The following is a 23351-nucleotide window of genomic DNA, read 5'->3' as shown; positions in this document are numbered from 1 at the left end:
TTTCTTTGACAAGCAGCAAATTTTAACTTTAGTCATGGAGCTCTGATGCCTCCTTGTTTCCTAGCTGAACCACTAATCAAGACTGCTCCTCCAAATGTTTGCTTCCAAGTAGAATCTGTAACTGCAAGGTGTAACTAGCTTCTAAATCAGACATTCTTCAGTGCTTCTTACCAAGTCTGAATTGTAAGATTTTATCAATAAGTGCTGTTTCTTACTTGTTGATCTTCGATTCTTTTCTGTAAAAGTTGTCTCATTGCTCAGCTGATGACGACAGACTGTATGACTAGACCTTAAAGCCATAAAGTCTTTAAAGCTCTAAACAGAAATTTCTGCTGGGTTTGCTGGAATTGACTCTGTACAGCTACATTCCATTGCTCATTGGTCATTGTTTTGCATTTGGCTGGGAGTTGCCAACCACTGGTCGCTGTGGTTGGGTAGTTTACTGCCGTCAACTGGGTCTCAATGAGATGAGGCACTCATCTTAAACAAGATACGGCTTATTACATGTTGGCACCCAGTTACTAGTTGGTACAATAAACGTTACCAAGACTAGGAAGAGACCTGTGGATATAAGTCTTTATCCCATGAAATACAAAGACACTCTACTTTATCACATCATTAGGTAGGCTGGAGGCTAATGAGGTCTCCTGTGTTAACCTTTTCAGAACTATTACCTCATATGACATTGCCTTCCTTACCCAGTCAAGTCTGTAAGTCCCACAGCAATGTGGTTGACGATTAACTGCCTGCAAAATGGTCTAACAAATCACTTCATTTAATCAAATCACCATGAAATGCAATGATTCCATCCAGTCCACTACCATTTTCTCAAGACGACAAGAGATAGGCAGTGAATACCAGATTCTCCAGTGACGCAATATCTCAGAACTAATTAATGGAAAATCAAATGCACGGTGCTAATGAGATTAGCAAAACATAGAATGAAAGTTCCACCATGTTGCTGTGTGGCTTATGAAGACCATATTAACAATCTGCACAATCCTAACACAATTCAATCAAGCATGTTGTTTTGCAACATGTGCTTTCCAGCATTAATGAGTGTTCTTGAACTTCTGAACACTACTGGCTTGGATCATTATGCTCCACATTAGCAACACAACAGGATTAAAACCTTGCCCTAGAATTTTGTGCTATTATTTTTGGATAACCAGTCAAGAACAAAGCAATGTATGAAAATTGCCATAGCCTTTTAATGTTATAAAGTAGAGCCCTATGCCAGAAGTATTTGTTCTCCTATTCATACGTCTCTTATCTCTTTCTTAGCTTTATTGTTCAAATGTCTGCAAGCCATAATTCAAATAAATTGGTCCACATTAAACGCCCCCTTTCCTTTTGCAAAATAAAGCATTTTATAATTCATTGTGTCAGGAAGAACTATTACCTAAGGGAATGTGTCCTAAAGAATGAAATGCCGTTCATCCTGCAATAGGTGAGTAGAATGCAGCCCACACACCAGCGCACTTCCCCCAGTAATTTCATGCTGCTGTAATATTAACAATCAATCAAGTTTCTGCACCTACTAAATTATATTAAATTAAATCTACCTTACTGCCTGCAAGATCACTATTTTGGTTGCTTCTTTTATTAATGAAGTGTTATCAAAAGACCTTTGGCAAATAAATGACAGCATTTTGCTATGTCTGTATCTTTGCCATTCGTTTCTGATGGCTGAAATAATTTACTGGGAAGTGTCCCCCTTTTTGGGGATCAACAAGGTGAAAGAATACGTTGGTTCAGCTGAGCTGTAGTACATTGTTTGAGAACGTGTTTTTACTTCTCTTTGTATCGTGCTGCAGTGTGACTTTTCATTATCATCATATGCTTTGGTTCCTACCAAGAGGTGCAAAAAAGCAGAATGAATACAGATAAGCATATGCCAGATCTTAATACCTGTTCACAAGTGGATCTTTTATGTCATTGTAAAGTGTCAGGGATTCTTGTTTTTTTTCTCACCAGATCACAATGAAAGAGAAGCCTGAGCAGGTTTTGTGCAGAAGCAAAAAAAGCCAGAACCTGGAGTCAGCTTTAGATGAAGCAAGTTTAGAAGCAGGAATTGGGAATAGAGAAATCATGGAGTCCAGACATATTCAGTCCCCTTTCCAAACATTGAAACATCGAAAATCGGTGCAAGATTGGCCATTCGGCCCTTTGAGTCTATACCACCATTTAATATGATCATGGCTGATCGTCCAATCTCAGAATCCCATTCCCACTTTCTCCTCATACCTCTTCATCCCTTTAGCCGCAAGGTCCATGTCCAGCTCTCTCTTGAATATATCTAATGAACTGGCCCTAACACCTTCCAGTGAGAGAGAATTCCACAGGTTCACAACTGAGTGAAGAAATCCTTCCTCATCTCAGTCCTTAATGGCTTACCCCTTATTCTTAGACTGTGACCCCTACTTCTGGACTTCTCCAACATCGTAAATATTCTTCCTGCATCTAGCCTGTCCAGTCCCATCAGAATTTTATATGTTTCTATGAGAACCCCGCTCATTCTTCTAAATTCCAGTGAGTACAATCCCAGTCAATCCGTCTTTCCTCATATGTCATTCCTGCCATCCTGGGAATCAGTCTGGTGAACTCTCATTGGATTCCCTCAATAACAAGAATGTTCTTCCTCAGACTAGGAGACCAAACCCGCACACTATACTCAAGGTGTGGCCTTACCAAGGCTCTGGATACTAGATACTCTTATTTATCTAAACCTTCAAATTTATGTTATTAGTTATAAGTAAAGAATACATTTTAAGGGTTCTATTAACACTTAATGCCATGACCACCAACAAGTCCCTCATCGTTAACAGTTGAGGGCTCAACGGTGACCAGAAATGTAATTGATTTTGCCATATAAATACTATGGCTGGTGAAGACATTAATGGTAAGATTTTCTGTGATGTCTGGCTTATCTCCTGATCCCCAAAGACTTTTCATCACCAATTTAATAGGGCACAACACAACTGTGATGGAATACTGTAAAGGATGAGTGCAAATTCAATAACAATCGAAAGCTCAACATGCAGGACGAAGCAGCCCACATCTACTTAAACATTCATTTCCTTCAACACAGGCATATTGTGGTTACACTGTGCACCATCTACAATACGCACTGCAGCAACTTGCCAAGGCTTCTTCTCTGCAGTGTCTTGTAAAGCTGCAACATCCCCACTCAGGGTAGTAGGCACATAGGAACACTAGCATCTCCACATTCTCCTCCAAAATGTATGCCATCTTGATTCTGACAAAAAAACACTCTTCTTTTATCATGTCACCACATTCAATCCGTTAATTCATGTTTTGACTAATTTTGTGTCCATGAAAGAAACATGTGCCAATCAAATAGGCTTAAAAGTTGTCATTCAGTGAGGAAGAATCACTCATTTTAGTTTTGGTGTTATCTCTGAACATTTCCCTGAGGGTGACAGCACTACACACATCAGGCATTCCGAAACTCAATATAACAGAAGAGCCGCATAAATATTATTATTCTTCAATATAATTTCCTTTTTTCGACTGAGCTCACAGGAGCATTCCTGCTGTACACTACATTTTTCCAGCTCTCAAATTTGCAGTCTTTTCCTTTCAATTATTTATATTTGATGAGATTGGAAATTTTTTGAGGATTAGAAAATTGTCAATATAGCTTCTTTACCTGAGAAGGACAGGAAGCAAAGAAAACAGGTAACTAGGGGCTAGTTAGCTTAACATCTGTTATTGGGAAAATGGTTGCATCTATTACAAAGGATGTAATTGCAGAACATTGAGAAGTACATCATATAGGCAAACAGAATGAGTATGGCTTCATGAAAGAAAAATTAATTAGAATTATTTGAGAAAGTGTAAAAAAGCTGGATAAAGGGTAAAGAATGGATTTAATGTTTTTGAGTTTCCAGAAGACATTTAATAAGTTACACACATTAGCCTCTTTAATAAGATTTGATTTGATTTATTATTGTCATATGTACCTAGTTACAGTGAAATGTCTTGTTTTGCTCACAGTATAGGCAGATCATGTGATACAAAGTGCAATAGGGTAATGGAACTGAGCATAGAGTACAATGTTATGGCTACAGAGAAGGTGCACAGGCAGCAAGATCAATATTAAATTTAAAATTTGAGAGATCCATTCAAAAGTTTAATAACAGCAGGGAAGAAGCAGTCTTGAATTGATTCATTATCTAGACAAACTTTTATATCTTCTGCCTGAGAGGAGAGGATGGAAGAGAGTATAACCATGGTGAGAGGGGCCTCTTGATTATGTTGGTTGTTTTCCCAAGGCAGCAGGAAGTAGAGATGGAGTCAATGGATGGAAGGCTGATTTGAGTGATGGACTGGGCTATGTTCACAACTGTCTGTATTTTTTTGCAGTCTTCGGAAGAACAATCTGTGATGCATCCAGTTGGAATGCTTTCTATGGTGCATCTATAAAAAATGGTAATAATCATTGTGGACATGTTGAGACATCGATATGAGAGTTTAGAGATGAATCTGTTTGGAATTATGGTGTTGAAGGCAGAACTGCCATCAATAAGTAGGAGAAAGTGAGGGCTGCATATGCTGGCAATCCGAGTCGGGCGTGTGGTGCTGGAAAAGCACAGCAGGTCAGGCAGCATTTGAGGAGCAGGAGAGTTGACATTTCGAGCATGAGCTCTTCATCAGCATTGAAGAGCTTCTGCTCAAAGCATCGACTCTCCTACTCCTCGGATGCTGCCTGACCTGCTGTGCTTTCCAGCACCACACTTTTCGTTAATAAGTAGGAGCCTGATGTACATATCCTTGTGATCCAGCTGTTCCAGGGATGAATGTAGGGTCAGGATGATGCTGTGGACCTGTTGTGCTTGTAGGCAAATTGCAAATGGTCAACCATAGTGTAGTAAGTAGTACATTAGCATGGATGGAAGATTGGCTAACTGTTAGACTGTGATAAGGGAGGCAGTTTCACAATGGCAACATGTAACCAGTGGAGTGCCACAGGGATCAGTACTGGGGCTACAATTATTTACAATAAATATTAATGACGTAGATGACAAAAGCGAATGTACTATAAACAAGTTTGCAGATGGCGTAAAAATATGCGGAAAGGCAAGTACTGAGGAAGACTCCAAGAGTCTGCAGAGGGATTCAGACAGCTTAAGCAACTGAGCAAAATCTTGGCAGCTTGAATATAATGTGGGAAAAATAATGTAAAGTTATGTACTTTGGCAGAAAGAGTATTGGAGCTGAATATTAGTTAAATGCAGAAAGATAGCACAAAGCTACAGCACAAAGAGATTTGGAAGTCCCTTGCATAAATCACAAAAAAAGCATACAAATTCAGTAGGTAATAGGGAAGACAACTGAAATGTTGACTTGATTTCAAAGGGATTTCAAAGGGAATAGAGTTCTAAAATAGGAATGTTTTGCTAAAACTATGTAAGATACCAGTTTGAACATGGTTGAAGTCCTGTGAACAGTTTTGGTCCCTCTATCAAAGAAAAGATACACTATCATTGAAAGTAGTGCTGAGAAGGTTCAGAAGGCTGATCCTAAATGTGGAGGGATCCTCTGCTAAGGAGAGGTTTAGTAGATCAACTCTATACTCCTTGGAGTTCAGAAGAAAGAGGGAGAACCTCATTGAATCATACAATATCTTTAGGGGTGTTAATAGGATCGACACAGTAAGGTTGTTTCCCCTTGTGGGCGAGTATAGGATTAGAAGGCATAACCTCAGAGTAAGGGGTTGCCCAGTTAGGACAGAAGTGAGGAGGAATTTCTTCTGAGTGTTTGTAGAGTTCTTCACCACAGAAAACCGTAGAGGCTCAGTCATTAAGTATTTCAAGGCTGAGATAGGCAGATTGTTAATCAGTAAGGGAAGCAGAAGTTCTAGGGAAAAGGTAGGAAAGTAATTTGAAGATTATCAGATCAGCCATACCAAGCAGGATTGATGGATCAAATGGCCAACTTCTGGCTCCTACATTTTATGATCTTATAGAGATGGGTTGGTACCTGGGACTTCGATGTTGTGGCTATTACGGAGACATGGCTAGAACAGGGACAGGATTGGCTGTTGCAGGTTCCAGGATTTAAATGTTTTAGTAGGGTCAGAGGTGAGGGTAAAAGAGGGGGAGGTGTGGCATTGCTTGTCAAAGATAGTATTACAGCGGTGGAAAGGACGATGGATGAGGACTTGCCATCTGAGGTAGTTTGGGCTGAGGTTAGGAATAGGAAAGGTGAGGTCACCCTGTTAGGAGTCTTTTACAGGCCTCCTAATAGTCCTAGAATCATTGAAGAAAGGATAGGGAAGCTGATTCAGGAGATGAGTGACAGTAATAGGGTGGTTGTTATGGGGGACTTTAACTTTCCTGATATTGATTGGGAAAGCTATAGCTCAAGTTCGTTAGATGGGTCAGTGTTTGTTCAATGTGTGCAGGAGAGTTTCCTGACACAATATGTAGACAGGCCAACAAGAGGTGAGGCCATACTGGATTTGGTTCTGGGTAACGAACCAGGCCAGGTGTAAGAATTAGAGGTAGGTGAGCACTTTGGGGACAGTGACCACAATTCGGTGACCTTTACTCTAGTGATGGAGAGGGATCAATGGAGAGGGCAAGAGTTATAGATGGGGGCAGGGAAATTATGATGCTGTGAGGCATGACTTAGGATGTGTGGCTTAGAAAAGTAGACTCCAAGGCAAGAGTGTAAATGATATGTGGAACTTGTTCAAGGGGCAACTACTGAGTGTCCTTGATAATTACGTACCGAGCAGGCAGGGAGGAAAGGGTCGTGCGAAGGACCCGTGGTTTAATAAGGAATTGGAATCCCTTGTTAAATGGAAGAGGGCGGCCTACCTCAAGATGAGACGTGAAGGTTCAATTGGGGCGATTGAGAGTTATAGGGTAGCCAGGAAGGACCTGAAGAGAGAGCTAAAAGCAGCAAGGAGGGGACATGAAAGGTCCTTAGTAGATAGGATTAGGGAAAACCCTAAGGCTTTCTATAGGTATGTTAGGAATAAAAGAATGACTAGGGTAGGAATAGGTCCAGTCAAGGATAGTAGGGGGAAGTTGCGTGTGGAGGCGGAAGAGATTGGGGAGACACTGAATGAATACTTTTCTTCAGTATTCACTCAGGAACAGGGCATTGTTGTCGATGAGAATACTGAGGCACAAATAAGTAGAATGGATGGCTTTGAGGTATGTAGAGAAGAGGTGTTGGAAATCCTGGAAAAGGTGAAAATAGATAAGTCCCCTGGGCCTGATGGCATTTATCCTAGGATTCTCTGGGAAGCAAGGGAGGAGATTGCAGAGCCATTGGCCTTGATATTTATGTCCTCTTTGTCTACAGGAGTAGTCCCAGAAGACTGGAGGATAGCAAATGTGGTTCCCTTGTTCAAAAAGGGGAGTAGGGATAGCCCTAGTAACTATAGGCCGGTGAGTCTCACTTCCGTTGTGGGCAAAGTCTTAGAGAGAATTGTAAGGGATAGGATTTATGCACATCTGGATAGGAATAATGTGATCAAAGATAGTCAGCATGGTTTTGTGAAGGGCAAGTCATGCCTCACAAACCTTATTGAATTCTTTGAAAACGTGACGAAGGAGGTTGATGAGGGGAAAGCGGTAGATGTGGTATATATGGATTTTAGTAAGGCGTCTGATAAGGTTCCCCATGGTAGGCTACTGCAGAAAATACGGAGATATGGCATTGAGGGTGAGTTGGAGGTTTGGATTAGGAATTGGCTAGATGGAAGAAGACAGAGGGTAGTAGTTGATGGCAAAGTTTCTTCATGGAGTGCCGTCACTAGCGGTGTTCCGCAAGGATCTGTTTTGGGACCATTGCTGTTTGTCATTTTTATAAATGACCTGGAAGAGGGGTTAGAAGGTTGGGTAAGCAAGTTTGCGGATGATACGAAAGTCAGAGGAGTTCCCCTCCAGGTGCTCTGGTTTCCTTGCACAGTTCAAATATTTGTGGGTTAGGTGGGTCATTTGTGCGAAATTGTCCACAGTGTCCAGGATTGTGCAGAATAGGTGGATCAGCCATGGGAAATGCAGTGGTACAAGGATGGAGTGCTCCAGGTGGGATGCTCTTTGGATGGTTGGTGGGGTTTGATGGGTCAATTCTCTCATGCCACACTGTTGGGATTCTATTCTATGATTGAGGATAAAGGCTATTCTATGATTGAGGATAAAGCAGGGTGTCCTTGGAGAAGGAGCATGTGGTATGTATCAATGCTCTCGATGCCTTTAGATGGGGTACTGGGCTAATGGTCGGATACTTGGTAGTGTGGATGAGCAGAGGGATCTTGGTGTCCATGTACACAGATCTCTGAAAGTTGCCACCCAGGTAAATAGTGCGGTGAGGAAGGCATATGGCGTACTGGCTTTTATTGGTAGAGGAATTGAGTTCCGGAGTCCTGAGGTCATGATGCAGTTGTATAAGACTCTGGTGCGGCCGCATCTGGAATATTGTGTGCAGTTTTGGTTGCCATACTATAGGAAGGATGTGGAGGCACTGGAACGGGTGCAGAGGAGGTTTACCAGGATGTTGCCTGGTATGGAAGGAAGATCGTATGAGGATAGACTGAGACACTTGGGGCTGTTTTCATTAGAGAAAAGAAGGTTTAGGGGTGACTTGATTGAGGTGTACAAGATGATTAGGGGGTTAGATAGGGTTGACAGTGTGAACCTTTTCCCGTGTATGGAGTCGGGTATTACAAGGGGGCATAGCTTTAAATTAAGTGGGGTAGATATAGGACTGAAGTTAGGGGTAGGTTCTTCACTCAGTGAGTCGTAAGTTCATGGAATGCCCTGCCAGTAGCAGTGGTGGACTCTCCCTCTTTATGGGCATTTAAGCGGGCATTGGATAGGTATATGGAGGATAGTGGGTTAGTATAGGTTAGGTGGGCTTGGATCGGCGCAACATCGAGGGCCAAAGGGCCTGTACTGCGCTGTATTCTTCTATGTTCTATGTTCTATGTAACTGTTGTGGGCAAGTCTAACATTGCTCATCTCCAGTTGCCATTGAACTGAGCAGTTTACTAGGTCATCACAGAGGGAAGTTAAGTGCCAACTATATTGATCTGAGCTTGGAGTCACAAGTAGACTGGACTAGATAAGGATGTTACATTTCCTTCCTTAAAGGAGAAAAGTGACCAATGGAGGTTTTTGTTATAATGTATTCATGGTTAGCATTATTGCCAGCAGTTTTGTATTCCAGATTTATTAAGCAAATTGAAATTTCACCAGATGACCCCCAGGGTCGGCATGGTGGCTCAGTGGTTAGTATTGTTGCCTCACAGCAGGTATGATTCCAGTCTCGGGTGTCTGTCTGTCTGAGTGGAGTTTGCATGTTGTCCACATGTCTCCATGAGTTTCCATTGGCTGCTTCAGTTTCCTCCCAGTCTTAAGATGTGCAGGTTAGATGGATTTGCCATGCTAAAAATTGCCCTGTGGTGTCCAGGGATGTGTAGACAGTTGGGTTAGCCATGGTAGACATGGGGTTACAGGGATATGGTTGGGGGACGGGGGAGCTAGTTCTAGGTGGGATGCTTTTCAGAGGATCAGTGCAGACTGAATGGGCTGAGGGCCTCCTTCCACACTACGGTGATTCTGTTACTTGGTTGGATATGAACACCTCCAACCGTAACAAAGACAGAACGCCCTTGGTGCTCACCTTCCACCCTACCAACCTTCGCATAAACCAAATCATCCACCGACATTTCTGCCACTTCCAAAAAGACCCTACCACCAGGGATATATTTCCCTCCCCACCTCTTTCCGCCTTCCGCAAAGACCGTTCCCTCCGTGACTACCTGGTCAGGTCCACGCCCCCCCCCCCCCCCACAATCCACCCTCTGGCACTTTCCCCTGCCACCGCAGGAACTGTAAAACCTGTGCCCACACCTCCTCCCTCACCTCTATCCAAGGCCCTAAAGGAGCCTTCCACATCCATCAAAGTTTTACCTGCACATCCACTAATATCATCTATTGTATCCGTTGCTCCCGATGCGGTCTCATCTACACCGGGGAGACTGGGCGCCTCCTAGCAGAGCGCATTAGGAAACATTTCTGAGACACCCGCACCAATCAACCAAACCGCCCCGTGGCCCAACATTTCAACTCCCCCTCACACTCTGCCGAGGATATGGAGGTGCTGGGCCTCCTCCACCGCCGCTCCCTCACCACCAGACACCTGGAGGAAGAACGCCTCTTCATCCCCTCCCCCACTCACCTATTGTACTCTATGCTACTTTCTCCCCACCCCCATCCTCCTCTCACTTATCTCTCCACGCTTCAGGCTCTCTGCCTTTATTCCTGATGAAGGGCTTTTGCCCGAAACGTCGATTTTACTGCTCCTCGGATGCTGCCTGAACTGCTGTGCTCTTCCAGCACCACTAATCCAGAATCTGGATATGAACACCAATGAGCTCAGGGCTGTTTCTTGGTCTTCAGGGTAGCTAGTCCAGTGACATTGTTACTCACACTTTTGAACAATAGCTTTCAGAATTAACATTAAATTCCATCAATTCCCATAGCAACAAGTCGCATTAGAACAACTGATTATTTCATAGCATCCAATTTATTAAAAGCTTGTTGGTTAATTTAGAAAAAATGCCTGCATTTCTTTTACACTTCTTGAAATCATGCCCTTCTAGAGTAGATGTAGGAAACAGTTATGGAATCTTTGTAAAACAAACTCCATTCACGAGTTAATGGGTATTGTATAAAAAAGCAATTCACTGTTTGTGATTCCTAAATTCTTCCTCCATTTGTAATGTGCAGCTGCTGCCACATTTGAAGATTTCCAGATTCGACCACACGCCTTGTTTGTCCATTCGTACAGAGCTCCTGCATTCTGTGATCACTGTGGAGAGATGCTGTGGGGATTAGTGCGGCAGGGACTCAAATGTGAAGGTAAGTTCAACTTTAAGATATTCAATGCCAGACAAAACAGAAGTAATGTGGAGTCAGTATCATGCATTTATTCAACAACTTGCTGTCTATGTTCCATCGCCATCACAAATCAATGTCTAACACTGCACTGTCTATATCCCAGAGATTCTCTCTCTTTTGTTTTGATTATGGGTAAGTGGTCTTGTCTCCCCCTCAGCCTTGTGTCCTGTTTGCTTAGCTTGGCCTTGTCTTGCTGTGGGCATATTTTACAGCCTGATCTCCCAGCTTGCTCCATTTGGCCTTGTTTTGTCCCAAACTTGCTGCTTGGTCTCAACTTATCACAGACTCAGTTTCCCTTGGCCTTGGTCTCTTGGTGATGTGTTGCCCTGGCCTCATCTCCTGCCTTCTATTCTTACCTTTATGGTCCAGGTCTGGCCCTCTCTTCACTGCTAGCTCTGCCCCTGGGTCCTTTCTTCCCTCCTGAAATGGAATTAAGGACCTGTACTCCATTTAGTATGGAAGTCAGTGAGTGCAGGTAATCCTGGGAGTCAAACAACCTCTGGCACTATTTGAAGCCTGGTCAATCTTAACAGTATCGTAACATATTATATTTTTATTTTATATTTTTAAATTTATTTTACTTTGTTGTTTATTACTATCTTAATGGTTTTTCATCTGTCAAGGAAGCCCCTACAGAACTTGCCTCCATTTTACCATTGATTACAATGGGAATCAGTTCTTCACTTGAAGTCTTTTTTTAAAATTGTGAATTTTAGGGATATAGTTAAGTAAAGAAGCTCTGTATTTCATGGTCCTTTTCGATGATAATATATTTTTCTTTCAATACCAATTATGTTGAAGCCTTTATTAGTTGTTAAGGTTTCATTTTTCCACAAAGACTGTCTTTTCCATTGATATTGCATGGAGTTTGGGTGAGTGGCTATAGGGGTTAAATAGGGGACATAAAGATGGCACAGGTAATCTAAGGAGGCATGGATGGTTCATTTCAAGCAGGGGAGGATCTGAGAGGGCATCAGCTGACCTGGTAACATGGCGAGGAACGTGAATAGTGAGGTGCCATTGTTCTTTAAGCTGTTGGAATTTTGATCATTTATTTGAGAATTGAGCCAGCCCAGCTCTCTCCTACAGTTCACAGACAGCACTGCTCACTCAAACCTGGTATGAAGAGGCTGGTAGATGTATAGTTTATGTGAAACAAACGTGCACAGGCTGGGTTTTCCCAAATCCAGAGAAAGGTTCAGCTCCAAAGCTGTGCATGTTTGCTTCTCGCAAATCATACACCTACTTGTTTGTATCTCCAAACAGTACTCGAAGGTGGAGACACAACATTGCATTAATAGTTGCTCTCTTAAACTCCATCTTAATAGAAGATAACATTCTGTTTGTTTTAATTACCTGCAATGTCTGCATGCTAACGTTTTGGGATTCTTATATACATTGTCCTTACTTGCTATGTCATATTTTACTAATGGTGGATCAGTATGTCAACAGACAAAAGTGCTTCTCAAATAGTAAAGGCAGCTCAAAGGGCTGAATAGCCTAAGTCTACTCTGCGTATAAATTCATATGAAATATGAATATAATAGGCAAAACTGATATCGATATTTTATCATTGCATGTCATTAGTGAATCAGTTGATTCAATCAGTTTTTCAAAAACTTTGGAAACTTTCTGTGCAACATTTTTCCTCAATTGTTGTAACCTGGAGAAAATAGATATTTAACAGAATAACACAATCAGCAGTTACATATTTTGCTGTTCAATGATTACGTTTATTCATTGAAAATTGCATTTGTAAATTTCTAATGGCTTTGTTAAACTTTACTCAAAAGTCATAGCCTTTCCTAAAAGCATGGAATTAGACTTCATATTTTTGTCAAGTTGTGACTATTGTTGGAACTTATATCCTGTTTGAGCATGTACATGATGTACAATTCCCTGGGCTAACAACTAATTAGCTCTAACAGATGCAATGCTTCACTTCACTCTCATATCTGATTGCTTTTCCATTTTTTTCAAAGTAGAGAACAGTTTCAAATGCTGTGTTCAGATAGTTTATGAAGTGTTTATGTTGAAAGGCTGTTTTTTGCAAGAGAGAGAGAGAAAACAGTGGTCCACTTCAAACACGACAATCTGTTCAGATTATTCAGCAGTCTCACCTTTTAACATTTTAAAATACACCGGAATAAACTAGGTCATCGAGTTTGTCCCATTCTGGCATAGTATTGTTGATATGCTGCTTATTTCTCCCATTGGATACTGTTTCAGAGGGACAATGGGATGTAGAGGCTGGATGGGGGATGGGAGGAAGGGGTTACTGATGCTGGGGATGGAGGGGAAAATAACTTGGGGCTTGAAGAGAAGAGAGAGTGACTGAGAAAAGCCCAGAGCCATAATTTCCCTGATGAGTGGGAGCTACACTGAGAAGGAAGCAGCCAGAAAATGGTTGAGGGTGTTCAGAACTAATAAGGTAAGCGTAATAGTTGATAGTAATATGTACCTGTATAGATTCTTGTTAGGCAGGGGAGTGAACGGCGGATTCAAATAGTAAACAGATCGGCCATGATCATATTGATTGGTGAAACAGGCTTGAGGGGCAGAATTGTTTACCTTTGCTCCTGTTTTGTATGTTTGTACATGTGACGAAACTCACTAACTATGTGCTCAGTATTAAGTACACTCTGTTCTAAACGTTGCTAGGTGGCACTATTAAATTCTGCCGAGCAAGAGGGAGGGACAGAGTGGAAGATCCTCACAAGATTATGCAGAGTAATTCAGGCTCACTGAACAAGAGTTTATGGGAGACAGACAATGATTGATGATCATCGTTGGGTGAAGAAGAGACAGTCGAATTCATGTCAGAAGTGCTGATTTTTGCCTGTATTGCAGGGAAGGCAACTGATCTCTATATATTCTGTGCAGGAGACCCAGTGAGAAGATTTTAGAGCATTTGGATATCTTTGTCTTGTTAGAATTCAGGCCAAGTTCCAGGAGTTAATTGATAACTAGGTGTTTCAGTCAGGGCTTTGAAAATGTCCTGAAAATTATGGTGCCTCACAGAAACTGGATGCCACTAATCAGCCCAGAGAGCTGAGAATAGGGGGGGTAGGTGTTTGGAAAAACTCAGGAGTAATGTCTGCTTAAGCAACCGAGAAACACTCGAGTATAGGGAAAGCAGCTTAGTGAAGTTAGCTATCAGCAACAACGGCAGTTATGCTCGTGAATAAGTACAGGAGTCGAGGGGGACATAGACCTGGTTCAGAGAGTAATCGACTAAAACAGTCCATGAGCTATTGAGGCAGTCCATGATGGAGCAGCTACTGAGAGAGAGTCTTAAACTCAGATCAGCGGAATTGAAAAATTGCAAACTTGTGAAGTTTGTTGAGATTTGATGAGGAACTGGATCGTAAACGTTTGAGGAAAAACTCTTAGAATCTGGCCTGAATGCATCTGCTATTTGATGTGCAACTGCGTGTGTTCAACTGTAGTGTATTATCCATATTTACCACAAGTTCATTCTGGGTATTGGAAATTAATTGTAGATGTATTGTAGATTGTATGTTGTTCTAAATTGTACTGTAAAGTGCCATTGTTTGTGAATTTATATTCTCATAGCAAGTCCGCCAGATCTTATCTTTTGTCTACTTTAAAAATAAAAGTTATTGGCCCCTATGCAGGCTGTAATATACAGTTGGTGGTCTTGTTGGGATCATAACCCAACTTGGTGGCTCATCTGGGATCACAACAAAGTTGCTAGTTTAGCCTGGAATCATAACGCACCCTAGACTATGCTAGATCAGATTTTAAAATCCGAAAGCACTGCGGATACTGTAAATCAGGAACAAAAACAGAAATTACTGGAAAAGCTCAGCAGGTCTGGCAGCATCTGTGAAGAGAACTCACAGTTGATGTTTGGGTCAGATCAGGTACTGTTTGATTATATTTCAAACAGCACTTTGAACCAGGTACAGTAAAAGTTCTTAAAATATCTTCTGACTTAACCAGCAAGCACTTATCATCATCCAGACCTGGACACTTTCAGTTATGAAGGTGTGAGTTCTGAATCTGAATAATTCTTCATAGATCGAAGAACTGGAAAAACTTAAAATAGTTGCCTGGTAGCACTCTGTGATAGCGCACATAGAGAAAGTCTCATGCTTCCAACTAAAATATTTCACAAACGTGTAAGACCTTAATGCCTTATTTCCAGTAGGACAACTGATCTACCCATGTGGATGTTTCGATAATCCCTGAATCAGAAATGGTATTCTTAAGAAGAACTAATAACTTTTTACAATGTTGCCTGCATTCTGCAATAGGTCAAGATTTGACAAGTTTATTTTTGAACAAACTCACAACATTCCCTTGAAACGTTAAAATAGTTTGCTGTGGTTATGTCAAGTTTTCAATTTCACTCATGTAAACTATTAAAGAATTACATTTTTTATAAAAGGGCTGAAGTATTGCTTCCTCCGAATGATTAAGTAGGCTGGATTTATTTGCAAGTGTTGACTGTATTGTTCCTTCTAAATACTGATTGAATTTATTTTAAGAAAGCAGGAACCACTGTTTTGATAGTCATTATTTGGCAAAACACTGAGGGGCTTATTTTGGTAAAAGGGTAAAAACTAACATGAAACAGAGGATATGCTAATAAGACAAACCAGTTTGAAAATGTATGTTTGGCGTGCAAATTTGGAGCTAAATGATTGTCATGATTTAAGTATAAGAACATAAGGCTATACAAAATAGGAGCAGGAATAGAAAGTCAGGCCCCTCAAGCCTGCTCCACCATTCTATAAGATCATGGCGGATTTTCTTGTGGATTCAGCTCCATTTACCCATCTGTTCACCATAACCCTTAATTCTTTTACTGTTCAAAAATCTAGCTTCGCCGTAAAAACATTTGATAAGGCAACTTCAACTGCTTCACTGGGCAGAGAATTCCCCAACCCTTTGGATTTAGCAAGGTGCCACGTAAAAGGCTGCTGAATAAGATAAAGATGCAAGGTATTGCAGGCAATTTATTAGCATGGATCAAGGATTGGTTAGCTAACAGGAAGCAAAACTTGGGGATAAATGAGTGCTTTCCTGGTTGGCAATCAGTGACTGAATTCCAATGTGTTTCATCCCAGTCTACTCAGTTTCTCCTCATAAGCCAAACCCCTCAATTCTGGAATCAATCTAGTGAACCTCCTCTGCATCCCCTCCAGTGCCAGTACATCCTTTCTCAAGTAAGGACACCAAAACACCAGTCAGTACTGTAGAATGACCTTCCTGTTCAGGGTGCTGGTGAGGCTACACCTGGAGTACTGTGTACAGTTTTAGTGTCCTTTTATGTCAGCTTCAACATCATTTCCACTAATGTTGAGGCATGACTGTAATGTAACAGGATGGTTCAGGAACAGAGGGAGACCATGCATTTGTTCTCTGGTACAGCAGTGGAGGTCATTGTTCAAGAGGTCCAGAAGAGGAAGAATGCCCCATATATACAGTGGTAAAGGTGTTCCTGTTACCTTCCTGTTCTTTGTAACAGTTGGAATTACTCAGCCTTTATTTCATTTTTTCATGGGATATGTGTATCACTTACTGATCCACCTTTTACTCCCTACTTCTAGTTACTTTTGAGACATTGGTGGTGAGTTGCTGCTTCAACCATTGCAATCCTTTTAGTAAATGTAGATCCACAATATTGTTTGGGGGAAGACTTCCAGGATTTTGACCCAGTAATCCTGAAGGAATGGCAATATATTTCCAAGTCAGGCTGGTAAGTGGCATGAACTGAACTTGCAATTGGCATGTCCCCATGTATCTGCTGTTCTTGTCATTCTAGGTGTTAGTGGTTATGGATCTGGAAGATGTTATCTAAGGAACCTTGGTGAACTTCTGCACCGTGTTTTGTAAACGGTATACACTACTCAAAGTTTGTGAGAAGATTTGTAGCTTGGGTGCTCGTTGTTGTGGTTCTGTTCACCGAGCTGGGAATTTGTGTTGCAGACGTTTCGTCCCCTGTATAGGTGACATTCTCAGTGCTTGGGAGCCTCCTGTGAAGCGCTTCTGTGATGTTTCCTCCAGCATTTATAGTGGTTTGAATCTGCCGCTTCCGGTTGTCAGTTCCAGCTGTCCACTGCACTACTGCCACTAATTATCAATGACAGAAAGAATAAGTCTGTGGATGTGGTACCAGTCTAGTGAGGCGCTTCAAGCTTCTTGACTCTTGTTAGACCTGCATCACACTCCTGACCTGCGCCTTGGACATGATGTACAGGCTTTGGGGGAGATTATTCACTGCAGGGTGCCTAGCCAATGACCTGCTTTTGCAGCCACAGTGTTTATGTGCTGAGTTCAGTTTGGTTTCTGGTCAATGAAGTCTCCAGGGTGTTGAAAATAGGGATTCAGTGATGGTAATGCCACTGAATATCAAGAGGTGACATTAGATTTTCTCTTGTTGGAGATAGTCATTGTCTGACACTTGTTGTGATCTATATGTTACTGGCCACTTGACAGTCCAAACCTGGATATTGTTCATATCTTGGACATGGACTACTTCAGTATCTGAGGAGTTGCAAATGGTATTGAACATTATGGAATCATCAGCAAACATCGCCATTTCTGACTTTGTGATCGTGAGAAGATCAGTGAAGAAGCAGTTGAATATGGCTGGGCACTAGGACACTACCCTATGGAACCCCTGTAGAGATGTCCTGGAGCTGACCTCCAGCAAACAACCACCTTCCTTTTCAGTGAAAATGGCCGTAACCAGTGGAGCATTTTCCCCTGTGTCCTGTTTTGCTACAGCTCCTTGTTGCCACATTCGGTCAAATGTAGCCTGATGTCACTGTCACTTCCCGTCAGAACTCAGCTTTCTTGCCCATGTGTGAACTAAGGCTGTAATGAGGTCAGGAGCTGAGTGACCCTGGCTGAACTCAAAGTGGGTTTCATTAAGCAAGTTATTGCCTGCCCTGCTGTCCTCCCATTCCTCCTCCAAACCAAGGAGGTCCCTAAGATGTTGATGTCCAGCCACTCCCTCTCCCTTGGTAACTCCTGAGATTGAAACAAATAGCATTCACTTCTTACATTGCAGAAAACAGCCCTTTAGCTCACGGTGTATATTGCTGATCATCAAGCAACTCTTTATTCTAATTGCATTTCCCAGCATTTGGCCCATAGCCTTGGCATTTCAAGTACTCATCTGAACAGTTTTTAATGCCTTGAAGATTTCTTCCTCTATCACCCTTTCAGGTAGTGAGTAAGGTGAAAGGTAGTTTCTCCCAAACTACCCTTTCTACACTTTCTACACCACAATCAGGTCCCTCCTCCGCTTTCTGTGTTGTAAGGCAAACAACATCAATCTATCTAGTCTCTCTTTGCAGCATCCCCTTTGGAATTGTACCCCCTATTTTATTTGTGTGTCCATGTTCTTCACACCAAAATAAATCACCTCACATCTCTCTGTATTGAACTTCATCTGCCACCTGGCCATCCTCTCATTCCAACTAGCCAAAGTCTTTTTGAAGTTCTACATTGTTCTCCTCAGTTTACAATGCTCCCAATGTTTTTTGTATCATCCACAAACTTTGCAATTGACCCCACTCCATGATCTAGATTTTGTTGCAGCACAGTGGCTCAATGGTTAGCACTGCTATCTCACAGCACCAGGGACCCGGGTTTGATTCCAGCCTTGGGCGACTGTGTCTGTGTGGAGTCTGCATACTCTCCGTGTCTGTGTTGGTTTCCTCCCACAATCCAAAGATGTGCAGATTAGGTGGATTGGCCATGCTAAATTGTCCATGGTGTCCAAGGATGTGCAAGCAAGATGGGTTAGCCATGGGAAATGCAGGGTTATAAGGGATGACTGATGGGATGATGTTCGGGGGGAAGGGGAAGATCAATGTATGCTTGATGGACAAAATGGCCTGCTTCACAATGATTCTGTGAGATTTATTTATATGTATGACCAAAAGCAAGGGTCCCAATACTGTCCTCCAGGGATCTTCAATATCTTCTAGACAAAAAGGTTAATTGGCTCTCTGCTTCCTCAGCCAATTCAGTATCCACATTGGTAGCTATCGCTTTTATTCCATGAACTATAATTTTCCCCACACGTCTGTAGTGTAGCACTACAATTAAATGCCTTTTAGAAGTCCACATATGCCAATTTTATTCCAAGTAATTGTTTCTGGAAGTTTCTCCACCAATGATGTTAAACTGATTAGTCTGTCATTGTTGGGCTTAACCTTAAAGCATTTCTTGAACAAGCATTTAAAATCTGAAATTCACCAGTCCTCTGGCACCTACCTTGAGTCTCGGGAAGATTGAAGACTGAAAGAGCCAGTATTTCTTCAATTTCCACTTTCACTTTCTCCAATATCCTGGGATGCATCTCAACCAGTCCTGGAACCATTTCAACTTTGAGTACCACAGTCTATCCAACATTTCCTTTTTATCAATTTTAAACCCTTCAAGAGACAGAATTTCCTCTTCTGTCACCATGGTCTGGGCTGCATCTACCTCCTTGGTAAAGAAAGATGAAGAGAGTTAATACTTCAGACATGCCCAGTCCAAGTATCTAAGCTCAATGGTATATATGCAAAAAACTTTTACAGTTTAAAGAGAAAGCCAAATAATGCTTCCAAAATGTTACCCACTACCTAAAATCACAAACTTTCCACATTTCTATCATCCAACTGCACAGCCCTAAGATTTACAGGATGGCATGGGTGGGGGTGGGGGGAATTCCACCCCTCCGTCCTCAAACCCCACCCTTCCAACCGCAACAAGGACAGAACTCCCCTGGTCCTCACCTTTCACCCTACCAACCTTCACATAAACCACATCATCAGCCAACATTTCCGCCACCTATAAACGGACCCCACCATCAGGGATATATTTCCCTCCCCACCTGGTCAAGTCCACATCCCTCCCAGAACAATCCACCCTCCACTCCTGGCACCTTCCCCTGCCTTCACAGGAATTGCAAAACCTGCACCCACACCTTCCCCCTCCCCTCCACCCAAGGCCCTAAAGGAGACTTGGAGAAAGTGAGGACTGCAGATGCTGGTGATCAGAGCTGAAAAATGTGTTGCTGGAAAAGTGCAGCAGGTCAGACAGCATCCAAGGAGCAGGAGAATTGACGTTTCGGGCATTCCTGAAGAAGGGCTTATGCCTGACACGTCGATTCTCCTGCTCCTTGGATGCTGCCTGACCTGCTGCGCTTTTCCAGCAACACATTTTTCAGCCCGAAAGGAGCCTTCCACATCCATCAAAGTTTCACCTGCACATCCACCAATGTCATTTATTGTATCCGTTGCTCCCGATGCGGTCTCTTTTACATTGGGGAGATTGGATGCCTCCTCGCAGTACCCTTTAGGGAACATCTCCGGGACACCCGCACCAATCAACCCCACCACCCCATGGCCAAACATTTTAATGTTGGGGGCAAGGGTAAATGTAGGGGAATGGGTCTGGGGGGGTTGCACTTCGGCGGGTCAGTGTGGACTTGTTGGGCCGAAGAGCCGGTTTCCACACTGTAAGTAATCTAATCTAATCTAATCTAACTCCCCCTCCCACTCTGCCGAGGACATGCAGGTCCTAGGCATCCTCCACCAACACTCCCTCACCATCTGACGCCTGGAGAAAGAACGCCTCATATTCTACCTCGGAATGCTTCAACTCCAGGGCATCAATGTGGACTTCATCAATTTCCTCATTTCCCCTCCCCCCACCTTACCCCAATTCCAATCTGCCAGCACAGCACCATCCTCATGACCTGTCCTACCTGCCAATCTCCCTTCCCATCTATCCGCTCCACCCTCCTCTCCGACCTCTCACCTTCATCCCCACCCCTTTGCACCTATTGTACTCTATGCTACACCCCTCACATTTATCTTTCCACCCCAGAGGGTCCCTGCCTCATTCCTGATGAAGGGCTTTTTCCCAAAACGTTGATGTTCCTGCTCCTCGGATGCTGCCTGGCCTGCCGTGCTTTTCCAACACCACTCTAATCTTGACTCCAATCATGACTTGTAGAGACCTGGAAACAAAGAAAGAGGAAGAATATAGGAGTCCAACCAAATAGAACAGCATCCAATGGTCATGCTGTCAGGTGAGAAAGCCTATGGCTATGGTCACTTCTGGGCACAGGGAGGGAGAGAACAAGATATGGTGGGGTACAGTCAGAGATTGTCATGAGGATTAGGATATCTGAAGAACATGGATCAATATTTGCAGGCGGGGGGAGGGGGGGGGCGGTTGCGGTGGTGTCGCCTGCAGGTTGAATTGTAGTCTGCTGAAAATTGGATAGCAGGAAATCGGATAAAACTCAAAATATGTCCCAAGGATTGTGATGTGCAGTTTAACCCTATCTATTCTGATGCAGGCAGAAGACCAATGTTGGACTGCTCGGGAATTTAATTGATGGTAGCCCATGGGCCAATGCTTAATGCTCTGTCAAGAAACTAAATGGGTCAACATTCCAACTCTGTCAAGAGGCTATACCGTCTTCAGAGGGCTACCTTCATTTAACTTAAAGTCAGCCTGAGTCTCTTAAAGGGAGAGTGCATTCTGATTGAAAGAATATCTTCTTAAATCAGTTCCAAAATATTCTAAGCAGAGGGATGAGTAAAACCAGAGCAACCTACTGACAATATGTTCCAAAGTCCTTATATGCAGTGTTCTAGGTGGACAACCTCTATAGTCTGAGAAGGTAGTGGGAGAGGATGACAATCTCCACCATTGCAATCACTGAAAACCTGAACTGGGGCAAGAAGAGATTTAATGGGACCTCACATAGGGAGTCACAGTCAGTGAATATATCCTCAAATGTGTCCTTGTAAAAAAAATCAGCCTCATACTGAGCTCCGTTCATCAATCTCCACTTACCCACCAACAATCTTTATCAAGCACAAATCATCTACTAACAGCGTAGCCTCATCTCATGATCACACATGTACAACATGCACGCATCTCACAGTTTATAGGTACTGCCATTCGTGAGCCAGGTGGTCAGAGGTTACATCATGTTTCCCAGTAACCACTTTCTGGTTCGACATAGTGCCACTAATATTGAGAAAATAGTGCACTGGTACAGATTAAAAGCATCATGATTGCTATCCGTGAGATAGGACATTCAATCACCTGATATGCTGAGCATGGTCACACACTAACTGCATCTTCAGAAAATGAAAAGCTTTGTGGTTATAATCTATTGTGGCCATAATGCTTACTCACGTTCGTGCTCTTTGATGATACCCTGCACTATGGGGGAGCTCCCTATTCTGGTGAACCATGTGTACACTTTTTCCCACTTTGCTCTGTTCAGAGGGAACACAATAAATTCCCCTTTCCTGATGTAGTGAGAATCTGTCTCCTCTCTGGGTCAGCAGTGGTGGCGAGGAGGGAGATGTTACAGATATCATCCATTTCAACCTGGGAGGATCCCAATAGTTCAGAGCTGCAGTCACGTTGACAACCTCAGGCAGTACTATCCTTGCCCTGCTCTGAGGCTTAAGGTTTGTCTACGAGAGATTGAACACTTTTCCTGCATACCTCCTTTGTAAATTAGATGCTCACAGTGGGGTAAGAGAAAAGCTTCCAGAGGACCTTGTGAGAATGAGGCTTTGTTAAAGATCTCTCCTCTGCTCTGTTCTCTCTCAAAGCAGCATGTCCCCTTCTGTTTTGCCTCTGCACAACCTTCCACTCATGTTGCATCCCAAGGTGAATGGTAACTACATGGACTGATCAGAACCCTTCAAGTCTAAACTGAGGCTTTCCTCACAGCCTGCCTCCCTCCCTATTAATTCTTAAAATAAAGGGCACTTCTACGAACCAAGACAAAGAAGCTGAAATTGATCAGTGACTAAGTTGAAAGTGGTTGGCCATCTGTTGAAATAGGAGAAAGTGAGGACTGCAGATGCTGGAGATCAGAGCTGAAAATGTGTTGCTGGAAAAGCGCAGCAGGTCAGGCAGCATCCAAGGAACAGGAGAATTGACGTTTTGGGCATGACGTTTCGGGGATTCCTGAAGAAGGGCTCATGTCTGAAACGTCGATTCTCCTGCTCCTTGGATGCTGCTTCGATTCTCCTGCTCCTTGGATGCTGCTTGACCTGCTGCGCTTTTCCAGCAACACATTTTCAGCATCTGTTGAAATAGTGCTGTGTAGGAGTTTCCTGAAGAAGGGCTTGTGCCTGAAACGTCGATTCTCCTGCTCCTCTGATGCTGCCTGGCCTGCTGCGCTTTTCCAGCACCACATTTTTCAACTCTGGTCTCCAGCATCTGCAGTCCTCACTTTCTCCCAGTGTAGGAGATTCCCTGCTGTTGGACACCTATTTGAGTGTTCCCTATGGCAAGACTTTAGCTGAAGTGTTGAAGTCAACAAAGGGGAGGAGCCCTGGCACAAATCAGCTTTACTCCATGAGGAATGCCATTGCCAGCCTCCCTGAAAAT

At 42.8% G+C, this 23351-nt stretch overlaps 1 protein-coding gene across 2 annotated transcripts in view; it reads left to right on the top strand.

Moving 5' to 3' along the window:
* Positions 1–23351, top strand: part of prkd1 (protein kinase D1) — a 329105-nt gene that overhangs the window by 205241 nt on the left and 100513 nt on the right. For both annotated transcript variants that reach the window (XM_043698044.1, XM_043698045.1), the window contains exon 3: positions 10776–10907. In XM_043698044.1, coding sequence (XP_043553979.1) covers positions 10776–10907 — 132 coding nt within the window. The remainder of the gene's footprint in view (positions 1–10775; positions 10908–23351) is intronic.

The sequence above is a fragment of the Chiloscyllium plagiosum genome, chromosome 10 (genome assembly GCF_004010195.1).
Source record: "Chiloscyllium plagiosum isolate BGI_BamShark_2017 chromosome 10, ASM401019v2, whole genome shotgun sequence".
Taxonomy (NCBI): Eukaryota; Metazoa; Chordata; class Chondrichthyes; order Orectolobiformes; family Hemiscylliidae; genus Chiloscyllium; species Chiloscyllium plagiosum.
This window is presented reverse-complemented; position numbering and strand designations above follow the sequence as displayed.